The following is a 13,894-nucleotide window of genomic DNA, read 5'->3' as shown; positions in this document are numbered from 1 at the left end:
AAACAACAGGAATTCTGCAGATGCTGGAAATTCAAGCAACACACATAAAAGTTGCTGGTGAACGCAGCAGGCCAGGCAGCATCTCTAGGAAGAGGTGCAGTCGACGTTTCAGGCCGAGACCCTTCGTCAGGACTAACTGAAGGAAGAGTGAGTAAGGGATTTGAAAGTTGGAGGGGGAGGGGGAGATCCAAAATGATAAGAGAAGACAGGAGGGGGAGGGATAGAGCCAAGAGCTGGACAGGTGATTGGCAAAAGGGATACGAGAGGATCATGGGACAGGAGGTCCGGAAAGAAAGACAAGGAGGTGGGGGGGGGGGGAACCCAGAGGATGGGCAAGGGGTATATTCAGAGGGACAGAGGGAGAAAAAGGAGAGTGAGAGAAAGAATGTGTGTATAAAAATAAGTAACAGATGGGGTACGAGGGGGAGGTGGGGCATTAGTGGAAGTTAGAGAAGTCGATGTACTTCTTTACCTGTCCAGCTCTTGGCTCCATCCCTCCCCCTCCTGTATTCTCCTATCATTTTGGATCTCCCCCTCCCCCTCCAACTTTCAAATCCCTTACTCACTCTTCCTTCAGTTAGTCCTGCCGAAGGGTCTCGGCCTGAAACGTCGACTGCACCTCTTCCTGGAGATGCTGCCTGGCCTGCTGCGTTCACCAGCAACTTTTATGTGTATTGCATGAATTCTCCTGTCTCCTAATGTCAATCCTGATGTGGCACCCAAACAGGAAACAGAACAAGATCTGAGAAGGAAAATCTGCACCAATACTTCAAATTAGTTTTATACTGTAGATCAGAATTAGTAAAATTTAAAACACCACTGAATTTAAATATACAACTCACAGATACAGGTTCAAGAGGAGAGAAATTTCTGCGAATTATTGTAGGACTTACATAGCTGGCAAAATACAGAACTAAAACAACTATAATCAATATTCCAAGTTCCCTAGGTATTCTACCTTGCCACCAAGATTGGATTAACAGGGTTAGTCTCTGCCTGGATTTAGCTGTTGCCAGGGAGGTGAACATGAGATCTGGCCATCAACAGAGTGCCGCAGAGAGGGAGCTATAGCATCTTAAACACAAGAGATTCTGTAGATGCTGGAAATCCAGAGTAACAAACACAAAGTGTTAGAGGAACTCAGCAGGTCAGGCAGCGTCTATGAGGGGAATAAAAACCTCTCCTTCCCTCCCCTACTTTCTTACTCTGGCTTCTTCCCCCTTCCTTTCCACTGATCACATCAACTGTTTATTCATTGCCATTGATGCTGCCTGACTTACTGAGTTCCTTCAGCATTTTGTGCACAGAACATCTTAAATATGTGCAATTGAGGAACCTACTTCGATACAGCAAAGGGGAAACAAGAGAATTTAAAAATCACATACAACATGCATTCTAGTTTCTCCCCTTCACAGAACTAATACTATTTTAAGTGTTGGAAACCATTTTGGAGACCAACATTAATCTATCCATGCAGAAATTTGAAAAGGAACTAACGAACTAAAAAAATGAGGGGAAAAGGCCGAGAAGTTTCATGTGTCCGACAGATCCATGATTAAGCAAACAATATGGTAGCAGCTTCATAGGGGACTCTAGCCGCTTTCTCCATGTTGCTAGTATTTCTGCCTTTGGGGTTTCAGCTTCTCATGATATATTAAAGCATTAATCCTATAAACCGATTGTCACAGCAATCTGATTGTCCCAAGATTAAGACTACAGCTTTAAACTGACGAGGATCTGTGCTCTGAATACAGGCAGCAGCCCAGGCGTTCTTCCCTTGCACATTTCCAATGCTGAGTACACTTGAAAAGAATACTGCCCAGTATTTTAAAGACTAAAAACTTTCTCGAAAATGAGAAAATATGCCAATGTGTACTGTATATCAGAGTACTTTTCACCATTAAATATTACACAATTGTTATTCAATGCACAAAAACACGGAACTGTTTTAAACAGACCTGAAAAAAGGAGGTAAAAGATCAGGCATTATTTTTAAATGGTGAACTTGATTAACGGACAATTTGCACATTAGAAAGGATGGCAATACTGCACATGACTTGGTTTCCCGAGATATTAAAAAAGTCATAGAAAATCACTTAGAAATTATCCTATTTAAGGTAGAAATGTTATGTACAAAACATCTATGAAAGCAAATTAACAAGAGTCATCTGCTGAAAAATCACAATGGATTACTGCTGTCATTAAAGAGCTGACTTTTTGTATGAGAGATCAGATCTGTTTGGCGACCTCCTTTCTCGGCTTAGTGTATCTTCCCTGTTGTTCCGGATGGTTCTGTGAGGCTGAGCACTGGGTCCTGGCTCCAGCACGTCACCGTCCAATGACCGTCTGCTGCAGTGAGCCTCGCTGTTCTCAGAGCTGTAGGGCACACTGAGAGTGTGGCTAGCGGTCAGGCCACAAGTCAGATCCGTCTCCATTAACCCCCTGCTCCTGGTATGTAAAGAGCCCCCACTACACTCCTGCTTCAGTGCCAAGTCCAACCTGTGTGGAGGCTGCTCCAGAAAATCGAAATACGGTGGGTCACTGGGTCTTGGTTGCTGGTCTTCAGGAGGCAGTAAATATTCTCTCCTTGACTCTACCGGCTTACTAGCAGATCCACTGCAAAGGGAAGTCATCTTGAAGCTCCCTGCTGCTGCAGGTCTATTGGGATTGTATAAATCTGGGCTGAAATATGTTGCCTGTGAAGGAGCCAATGTATGTCTGCTTGTTCCTGGAGTGTACGGCCGGTAAGATACAGTGGAGAAATCGTAGAGATCAGGGTACTCCTGGAAGCCTTGGCGAGATTCTGCCTTCAGGTCACTGGGCTTTCTCCTCACACCGTGTGTGCGTCTACTGTGTAAATATGGTGCAGGCCGTGGAAAGGAAGCAAAATCTGAAGCCATTTGGTTCACTTCAGTACTTAAAGCAAGTTCTGGAAACCTTCTGTCCTTAAGTGACAAGTTACTCAGAGATGTCACACCCATTGCAATGTCCGGCATCAGTTCGTTCAAGGCACCTTCAGCGCTCTAGAAGAAAACAAAATTGAACAACATCAAATTTGGATTTTCTACTCCGTGACTTTGGAAACCAAACTAACAAAGCAAAGACTATTATGTGAACACAACATCTGTAGATCCATATGATCACAGTAACTTTTCAAGTACAGCTGGTGAGCTCCATGCCGAACTATTAATTTACCCATACCCGGACCACAGCTCTCCATACCCTTTCCATCCACGTACCTGTCCAAATTTCTCTCAAATGCTGAAATCAAACCTGTCTCTACCACTTCCGCTGGCAGCCTGTTCCACACTCTCACCACCCTCTGAGTGAAGATGTTCCCCATAAATAGTTCATCTTTCACCCTTAATCTTAGACCTTTAGTCTCACCCAACCTCAGTGGAAAAAGCTTGCCTAAATTTACCTCATATATTTGTATACCTCTATCATATATACAGATATATACATCTTGACTGGACACAGCATGAAAGGTTATGGAGGGGAGGCAGGGGAGTGGGGTGAGGAGGGGAAAAAAGATCAGCCACAATTGAATAGCAGAGCAGACTTGATGGGCCAAATGGCTTAATTCTGCTCCTATGTTTTATGTGCTATGTGTGCTTTGTACTGTGTGCTGTTGGTACTGTGTTTTACACCTCAGCCCCTGAGGAACCCTGTACTATTTGGCTGTATTCATGAGCAGTTGAATGATAATTAAACTTCAATTTGGACTTGAAATCTCCCGTCACTCTTCTACACGCCAGGGAATAAAGTTGTAACCTATTCAACCTCTCCCTATAGTTCAGGCCCTCAAGTACAGCAGTATCATTACAAATTTTCTCTGCACTCTTTTAATCATATTGATACATTTTCTGTAGGTAGGTGATCAGAACTGTAAATTAGACCTCACCAATGAATGTTACTTTTGGAAAATTAAAGAGATAGTGCACAAAGTCTGAAAATGTGAAGCCTGATGAAACTAACTCACAATACTAACCAATATCCTCTTTTACCTCATCTTAGTTCCGTGCAGGAAAAAGGCATAATGAATGATGCATGTTGTTCCAACTGTTGAGTTAATATTCTCACAGCACCCTTTCGCTTATAAGCACATACTTAGTTTCAGGCCCAATTTTATTTATTTATTTCGCGCTCCATGGCAGAACAGGCCTTTCTGGCCCAACGAGCTGCCCTGCAACCCATTGATTTAACTCTAGCCTAATCACGACAATTTGCAAAGACCAATTTGGCTGTATTCATTTTACAGGTACCCAAACTGCTGATTTCCAAACCAGATGGTTTGATGTGCTTCCTTAAAAGGCTCCATGCCCTGAATAAAAATTAGCACACAAAAAGCATTTTTAATATTTTAACTAATACTTAATCAACAAATTAGAAAATGTTAATGTTGAATGTGGGAATAGACATTTGATAACCAAATCTGTTTAAGGACATTGGCCAAAGATGGATATGCAGAGTTGAGTCATGGATTAACCACGTAATCGAAACCATGTAACCATGAGGTCGAAATAGAACAGGCTTGTGTGCTGGACAATGTGGAGATTAAAGAATGAGTGTTGGATCTTCTGAAACAGATCAAGATTGATAAGTCCCCAGGGCCAGACGTGATATACCCCAGGTTGCTGTGGAAAGTGAGAGAAGAGATCGCTGGATCAGTGGCTATGATCTTTGAATCCTCTTTGGCTGCAGGGGAGGTGCCGGAAGATGTAGTTCCCTTGTTTAAAAAAGGTAATAGGGAGAATCCTGGGAACTATAGACCGGTGAGTCTTACGTTGGTGGTCTGCAAACTATTGGAAAAGGTTCTTAAGAATAGGATCTATGAGCACTTGGAGAGGTACAGTCTACTCAAGGATAGTCAACATGGCTTTGTGAAGGGAAGGTCATGCCTCACAAGCCTAACTGAGTTTTTTGAAGAGGTACCAAAAGAAATTGATGAGGGTAGGGCGGTAGATGTGGTCTACGTGGATTTCAGCAAGGCATTTGACAAGGTCCCCCATGAGAGACTCATCTAGAAAGTCATGAGGCATGGAATTAGTGGTACCTTGGCTGTTTGGATAAAAAATTGGCTTAAAGGAAGAAAGCAGAGGGTAGTAGTGGAAGGAAAGTATTCTGCTTGGAGGTCGGTGACTAGTGGAGTGCTGCAAGGATCTGTTCTGGGACCCCTGCTCTTTGTGATTTTTATAAATGACCTGGGTGGAGAGGCAGAAGGATGGGTGAGTAAGTTTGCAGATGACACGAAGATTGAAGGAGTTGTGGATGGAGCTGTAGGTTGTCAAAGGTTACAAGAGGATATGGACAGGATGCAAAGTTGGGCAGAAAAGTGGCAGATGGAGTTCAATCCAGATAAGTGTGAGGTGATGTATTTTGGAAGGACAAACCAGAAGGCTGATGGTCAGTTACTTAAGAGTGTGGATGAACAGAGGGACCTTGGGGTTCAAATCCATACATCCCTCAAGGTCGCTGCACAGGTTGATAGGATAGTTAAGAAGGCCTCTGGGATGCTAGGCTTCATTAATAGGGGGATTGAGTTCAAGAGTAGAGGGGTCATGTTGCAACTCTACAAATCTCTAGTGAGACCACAATTAGAGTATTGTGTTCAGTTCTGGTCACCTCATTATAGGAAGGATGTGGAAGCTATGGAGAGCGGCAGGGGAGATTTACCAGGATGTTGCCTGGATTGGAAAACAAGTCTTACGAGGCAAGGTTAGCACAGCTGGGACTTTTCTCTTTGGAGCGTAGAAGGATGAGAAGGGACTTGACAGAGGTCTACAAGATTATGAGAGGCAGAGATAGGGTGGATAGCCAGTATCTGTTTCCCAGGGCACGAATAACAAACACCAGAGGGCATATGCACAAAGTTAAAGGAGGGAAGTTTAGGGGAGGCATCAGGGGTAAGTTTTTTTTACACAGAGGGTTGTGGGTGCCTGGATTGACTTGCCAGGGATGGTGGTGGAGGCTAAGACATTTTAAGAGCCTCTTGGATAGGCACATGGATGAAAGAAAAATAGAGGGTTACGGGGTAGTGTGGGTTTAGTACGTGTTTTTTTAAGGCATATATGGGTCGGCACAACATCGAGGGCTGAAAGACCTGTACTGTGCTGTAGTATTCTAGTGTCTAGTAATCACTGAATACCTTAAGGGGCCAAATAACCTACTTCCATTCTTAAGATCCAATGACAGCCCATGCAGAAGTCAGTAAAGCAGATTTACAATACTATAGAGCTTTGAGAAATCAGAAGAATTAGTATAGGATGTGATGCATTGAGATCTCCTATGGCAATAGGTCTTTATTCTTCAAGGTTCAAAAAGTTCAAAGTTCCAAGTACATTTATTATAGATGTATACTATATGTAACCTTGAGATTCATCTTTTTGCAAAAAGCCATAAAACAAAGAAACACAATAGAATCCACAAAAAAACTGTCAAATGTCAATAAAAGGACAAACTCTGCAACCAATAAAAAATAAAACAAACAGTACACAGAATATTAACTGCAGAGTCTCCAGAAGTTACTCCACGGCTGTGGAGCCAGTTCACCGCTGAGACGAGCGAAGCCAGCCCAGGAGCCCGGCGGCTGCAGAGCAACACCACTCTCAAAGCTGGCTGTGTGGGATATCAAGAATTCTGCATCTCCCGCAGACAATAGTAGGGAGACAAGAGGGAGTCTTGTCAAACTCAGGCAGACAAGATAGAGTCAGGTGGGAGATCTTGGCTGACATGGAAAACTGAGCAGAACACCAGATACTTAGAAATAAAATAGTTAATATAACATTTTAAGCCCCGTCAATCACCAATGAGGCCACATGATTCAGAAAGGCACGTGGATATTTTGTTTCCAAATTCATTACCACTGATCTGACATTTAGAAGTCAAAACTTACCCCTATATCTGTTTGCATCTGGACCAGTCTGGCAGAATTGGTGCAGTTGGGAGGCATTTGTTTACCACCAGATGTATAAATAGGTCTGGTGGTCAGTCCAGAATAATGTAAAGAACGATTACACGGGTAGGATAAGGATCGGGATGACAGCTGACCAGGCAGCCTCTGCTTCCCATCGGTTTTGTGCTTCTCATGCGTCAGCGCTGTCGGTGGGTGATACGGTGGTGGAGGTGGTGGCAAAGGTGGGCGGAAAGCTGCAAAGGGCTCAGTGTCACCGCGTTGTCCAGCCGGTGAACTGTTCATCCTGCAGTGAGCATGCTGACGAACAGCTAGCACCGGACTCTCATCACCAAACCGCTCATGAGGAAAGAACTTAAGAGGATTCTGTGGAAAGCAATAGATAATCATTAGATTAGCAGAGCTACATTCCTTAGCCCAAGTCAATTGTCACTGAAGTTTTCACATATCTTAATAATTCAAATATTTTAAGTCAGCTGGCTTGTGAACTGGAAGAAAGGATTTTGAACTGTGGGTTACTCATGTCCGTTGGAGGGTGCAGAAGAGGTTTACCAGGATGTTGCCTGGTTTAGAGGCCATGGGCTATAACGAGAGGCTGGTCAAACTTGGGTTGTTTTCTCTGGAGCGGTGGAGGCTGAGGGGAAATCTGATGAAGGTTTATAAGATTATGAGGGGCATAGATAAAATAGCCAGAATATTTTTCCCAGGGTTGAGATGTCTAATACCAGAGGACATGCATTTAAGGTGAGGTGGGGTATTTCAAAGGAGATATGAATTTTAAAAAATTATTATTACTATTATTTTAGTTATTTATTTATTTTTACACAGAGAGCGGAATGCACTGCCTGGGGTGGTGGTAGATGCAGCTACATTAGGCACTTTTAAGAGATGGACATGGTGGAGGATTACAAATACCTGGGGATACGAATTGACAATAAACTGGACTGGTCAAAGAACACTGAGGTTGTCTACAAGAAGGGTCAGAGCCGTCTCTATTTCCTGAGGAGACTGAGGTCCTTTAACATCTGCTGGACGATGCTGAGGATGTTCTACGAGTCTGTGGTGGCCAGTGCTAACATGTTTGCTGTTGTGTGCTGGGGCAGCAGGCTGAGGGTAGCAGACACCAACAGAATCAACAAACTCACTCGTAAGGCCAGTGATGTTGTGGGGATGGAACTGGACTCTCTGACGGTGGTGTCTGAAAAGAGGATGCTGCCCAAGTTGCATGCCACCTTGGACAATGTCTCCCATCCACTACATAATGTACTGGTTGGGCACAGGAGTACATTCAGCCAGAGACTCATTCTACCGAGATGCAGCACAGAGCGTCATAGGAAGTCATTCCTGCCTATGGCCATCAAACTTTACAACTCCTCCCTTGGAGGGTCAGACACCCTGAGCCAATCGGCTGGTCCTGGACTTATTTCATAATTTACTGGCATAATTTACATATTACAATTTAACTATTCATGGTTCTATTACTATTTATTATTTATGGAGCAACTGTAACGAAAACCAATTTCCCCCGGGATCAATAAAGTATGACTGTGACTATGACTAAGGGATGTTTAGATAGGCAGGTGAAAGTGAAGAAAGCGGAGGGACATGGACGTCATGTAGGCAGAAGTCAACCACTTGATTATTAATTTATTTGGGTCGGCACGACATTGTGGGATAAAGGGCCTGATGCTGTGCTGTACTGTTCTAAGTTCTATGAAGCTGCATCATTTCCAAAGTAGTTTAAAAAATGGTGATTAACAAGCTAATTGTAGCAAACCTCTTTGCCCAATACTGCAGCTAAAGATATCAATATTTATGAAAATTCATTTGCAATTATTTTGATCGTTTAGGCTGGTCAATGTCATAATGTTACAGACACATTTCCCATACCTGAAGCAGTTCAACAGCAGCATCTGGGAGGTTAAATTCTCTCAGCACCCGGATCTGAATTTCGTAGCTTACGGTTGCTCCTTCCCCACAGTTCAACGCGTATGCTCGCTGCACCTGATCCGTATGTCTAAGTTCCTGAAGGCGCCTGATCATATCTTTTACCATTTTCAAGGGGGGGACTGAAAAGTAATATTTATTTAGTAACGCTTTTGCACAGTAACTGCATTTGAACTCAGTTATATTGGGAGGAAAACACAAGACAGAGGAGTAAAACGAGGCCATTCCGCACATCAATCCTACTCTGCCTCTGTTGACTTACTATCCATTAAGTGGTAACTTTTAGTGATTTATTGTAATATGGGTGAGATTCTAACTAAAAAGCAATACATACAAAATGCTGGAGGAACTCAGCAGGTCACAAAGCAATTATGGAGGAGAAAGGAGAGTCAACATTTTGGTCTGCGACCCTGGACCAGGACTAACTGAGGTGGTAATTTTTAATGTATTAGTCTGACCAGTGGAGTGATAACAGGCCATGTAGCTGTTTAAATAGTCAGGTTTGTACCAGTTACTTTCTTTGGGTGGGGGGGGAGGAGGGGAAGAACTTCTGTTGCTCCCTCACTTTCAGGGAATTTAACTCCCATTATCCTCTGTCCACTAGCTGAATAACAGTAATGGACTTAATCATACTGCCTTGTAATCCAAATCAACATGTAATGCAATCCCTACAAATCAAGAGCACAAGAAACTATAACAAAACACAGTCATATCTAAGTAGAGTGGAACGACGCTCTTTAAGAGAAAAGCAATCTGAGAAAGGCAATGAATTAGCCCTCCAGAGCTAACAGGTACAAGTGTTATCATGAGAGAGCAGCCACACCCCGGTACGCTGCCTCGATGGGCAAGCTAAACCAGGTGAGAGTAGCCAGCAGGCCTCGTACCAGGTGAGATAGGGTCACGCCTGCCCTGGCATGTGCAGTCAGCACCAGTGGACTGGAGATGTACCGTGAGATCCAATGGCCAAGGCGGCAGTTCTGCAACACTCCATGGAGCACGAAGTGCTTGACATGGGACAGAAGTAGTCGTGGTCATGCACTGCAACCTGGAGCCCGGATGTGATGACTTACTAGCACATGACCCAGACCTCAGAGGCCCAGAGAGCAGAGCTGCCCTGTGCAATGGCTTGTACACTTCAAAAATTCTCCTGCACAGCTCTCCTATCACTGTTGGATACAATGTCAAGAGACCTGTCCAGGACAACCAACAGGTTTTCAGGGCTCAACATCTGAGCACAACTTTTTAATGGTATAAACGGAAGGCAGTGAGTGACCCCTCCATTGTGGAAACCATTCCAAAATTCCCCAGCTGAAGTGCAACCATTTACGTGATTTGAGGGGGTGGTATGAGGCAGAGAGGTGGGACAAAGATCATGGGTGAGGGTGTGAGGGTGAAAGGTGAAACATTTAAGGGGAATCTGGGAAGGTTATGGTCCAGGTGCAGGTCAATGGGACTAGGCAGACTCACAGTTCGGCATGGACTAGATGGCACCTGTTTCTGTGCTGTAGCTCTCCATAATGCCAAATACAGAACTGGGAATGAATAGCTAATTTCAGCACTGGAATAATACTTACCAGGAATTTCATTGGCAATGATTGAAGGAGGGTTAGATGGTGCGCCTATCGGCTGGTGATTCATTAAGTGACAGCATTGTGGAACAGCACTATTCACCATGTATAGTGTGTCTGGTACATTGGACATACGGACCATTCGCAGCCGGACAAGATCTGTCTGCTCCACCATCATCTCGTCCAATACAGTCTGCAAACAGAAATCAACACACACAGGAGCTGCAATTACATAATGGCTTGAAAGAAGAGAAGTTACTTCTTACAACTACTAGAAATTGTTAAGCTTGTTAGAATCAAAGATGAGTTATAACAATTAAACTACTTCATTGCCAGCTCCATATGGTCACTACCTCCCCGTCATTGAGGACACCTTCAAAAGGCAATGCCTCAAATAGGATCCAGCACTTATGAGCTAAAATCAGATTATCGGTATTACAGTGGAGTAAGGGGAGTTACAGAGGCTTGAAAGAGGAGTAGGCCGGAACTAATTGGAAAAGAACACAGGCAGGTATGACAGCAGAGCAGCAATGGCTGGAATTTCCTGAAGCAATTTGGAAAGCACAGGATATCTACATCCCAAAGAGAACGGAGTATTCTAAAGGAAAGATGACACAAACCGCAGCTGACAAGAGAAGTCAAAGCCAACATAAAAGCCAAAGAGAAGGCATATAATGGAGTAAAAATTAATGAGAAATTAGAGGATTGGGAAACTTTTATAAACCAACAGAAGGCAACTAAAAAAGTAATTAAAAAGGTAAAGATGGAATATGAAAGTAAGGTAGCCAATAATATTAAACAGGATACCAAAAGTGTCTTCAGATACATAAAGTGTAAAAGAGAGGAGAGAGTGGATATTGGACTGCTGGAAAACAATGCTAGAGGGGTTGTAATGGAGGACAACAAAAACGCTGACAAACTGGATAAGTACTTTCATTAGTATTCACTGTGGAAGACACTAGCGGTATGGTGGAAGTTCCAGGTTTCAGGGAGCATGAAGTGTGCGAAGTTACCTTAGTTAGAGAGATGAGGAAGAACTTTTTTGCCACGGGCAGCTGTGGAGGTCAAGTAGTCAGGGCATGAAGGGATGTGGGGAGGAGGCAGGAGGCAGGAGCTGAGCGGAAAACTGGATCAGCCATGATGAAATGGCAGAGCAGACTCGATGGGCTAAATGGCCTAATTCTGCTCCTATATCTTATGGTCTTATTAAGGCCTCCATCACTCAGGACTGCCCGTTTTCATTGCTACCATCAAGGAGGAGATACATGAGCCTGAAGACACATACTCAATGCTTCAGGAACAGCTTCTTACCCTCTGCCCTCAGATTTCTGAATGGATAGTGAACCCACAAACACAAACTCATTTGTTTTTCTCTCTCTTTTTGCAATACTTAATCTAAATTTTAAAAATATATTTCTTATTGCAATTTATAGCTTTTTATGATTATGTATTTCATTGCACATTGAACAGCACTGAATTAGAGAGACTGTAAGCCTGAGAAGCCAGGGTTCATTCAGTTTCACCGACTGAGGAGAAAAGGCAGTGACTCGTGGCAATTGGGAGCTTTGTGCAGCAGTTAACCAGCGTTCGGGATTGATTGGCAAAAACAAATTAAAATGGGGCATCAGCGAGTGGAGCAACCATTGTTGGAGCGGACAGCGATAGAGCGGGGATTTTGTGGCTTTAACTCTTCAAGACTTCCGCAAGGAGAGGCTTTAGTGAGGGAAGGCAAAAAAGCTGTAGGTAGAAATTCACCCACAATTTATTGGTCTTCCTTCATTACATTTGCTCAGTTAGAACAATAGGGATGCCGGCCAGATAGTTGAATGCTCCTCTTACGGGATGTGGGAAGTCAGGGAGATGTGGGAATGCCCTTGATAACTACAGCTGTGAGAAGTGCATCCAACTACAGCTTCTACCAGTCCACACAATGGAGTCAGAGCTGAAACTGGATGAACTCTGGATCAGTCACAGATAGCACATATAGAGAGGTAGTTACGCCCCAGGTGCAGGACACAGGAAACTCGGTGTTAGTCAGGAAGGGGAAAGGGTTTAAACAGTCAGTGCAGAGTAGCCTGTGGCCATCTCCCTCAACAACAGGTATATCACTTTGGATGCTGTGGTGGGGGCTGAGCTAACAGAGGAAGGTCACATTAGTCAGCTCTCTGGCACTGTGTCTGAATCTGCAGCTCAGAAGGGAAAGGGAGAAGAGGCAATCTGTGGTGATAGAGGATTCGTTAGTTAGGGAAGTTCTGTGGGCAAGAACAAGATTCCCGAATGCTATGCTGCCTTCCGGGTGCCAGGGTCAGGGACATCTCAGATTGAGTCCTCAGCATTCTTAAGTGGGAGGATTAAGGACCAGAGGTCGTGGCCCATGCAGATACCAATGCCATAGTTAGGACGAGTGAGGAGGCTCTGCAAAAAGTACGGCAGTTAGGTGCCAAATTAAATGGCAGGACCAGGGATGTGACCTCAAGGATGTAACTGTGCTACATGCTAGTGAGGCCAGACCTAGGAAGATTATACAGTTTAATTCATGGCTAAGGAGTTGGTGTAGGAGGGAGGGCATAAGATTTTTGGATCATTGGGCTCTCTTCCAGGGAAGGTGGGACCTGTACCGAGGAGAAGATTTGCACCTGAATTGGTAGGGAACTAATATCCAAGCAGGAAGGTTTACTAGTGCTGCACGGTGGGGTTTAGAGCTGCAGGGAGATGGAAACCACAGTGGCAGAACAGTTAGTGAAGAGGTTGTGGAGACATGTATTGTTAAGACTTCAGACAAAGTCAAGAACCAAAAGGGTGAGCATGGTGCGACTAATGCCCTGAACTGCATATACTTCCATGCAAATAGTATCATGGGAAAAACGGATGAGCTCAGGCTGGATCAACACATGGAATTATATTGTAGCCAAGGTGAGACTTGGTTGCAGGAGGGGCAGGACTGGCAGCTCAATATTCTGGGGTTCCGTTGTTTTGGATGCGACAGAGTAGGAAGAATTAAAGGCGAAGGGGTGGTATTACTAGTCAGCAAAATGTCACGGCAGTGTTCCATCAGGAGACTGGAGAACTTGTCTAGTGAGTTGTTGAGTGGAACTGAGAAGTACGGAAAGTATGACCACATTAATGGGGCTATATTCCAGACCACCCAACGATGCGAGGCACATTACTTACATTACATTTACATTACTTCCAAAGTAAAGTAAATTTTCAGATATCTCTACAGTTTCAAGAAACATAAGGTTGCTATAGTGGGTGATTTTAACTTTCCACATATTGACTGGGAATCGCATACTGTAAAATGTCTAAATGGGATAGAGTTTGTCCAATGTATCCAGGAAATTTTACTTCATCAGTATGCAGAAGCCCCAATGAGAGAGTGCGCAATATTTGATCTTCTATCTGGGAATGAAACAGGGCAGGAGACAAAGTGTAGGGGAACACTTTGCATCTAGTGATCACAACGCCA

At 43.9% G+C, this 13,894-nt stretch overlaps 1 protein-coding gene across 3 annotated transcripts in view; it reads right to left on the bottom strand.

The window, feature by feature from the left end:
* Nucleotides 1-647: 647 nt before the first annotated feature.
* The window catches only part of btbd7 (BTB (POZ) domain containing 7), a 107,532-nt gene continuing 94,285 nt past the window's right edge, over nucleotides 648-13,894 (bottom strand). For all 3 annotated transcript variants that reach the window (XM_072274711.1, XM_072274705.1, XM_072274695.1), the window contains 4 exons: nucleotides 10,435-10,621; nucleotides 8,804-8,982; nucleotides 6,896-7,279; nucleotides 648-3,023 (listed from right to left, as the gene is read on the bottom strand). In XM_072274711.1, coding sequence (XP_072130812.1) covers nucleotides 2,202-3,023; nucleotides 6,896-7,279; nucleotides 8,804-8,982; nucleotides 10,435-10,621 — 1,572 coding nt within the window. In that variant the 3' untranslated portion in view covers nucleotides 648-2,201. The remainder of the gene's footprint in view (nucleotides 3,024-6,895; nucleotides 7,280-8,803; nucleotides 8,983-10,434; nucleotides 10,622-13,894) is intronic.

The sequence above is a fragment of the Mobula birostris genome, chromosome 1 (assembly GCF_030028105.1).
Source record: "Mobula birostris isolate sMobBir1 chromosome 1, sMobBir1.hap1, whole genome shotgun sequence".
NCBI lineage: Eukaryota > Metazoa > Chordata > Chondrichthyes > Myliobatiformes > Myliobatidae > Mobula > Mobula birostris.
This window is presented reverse-complemented; position numbering and strand designations above follow the sequence as displayed.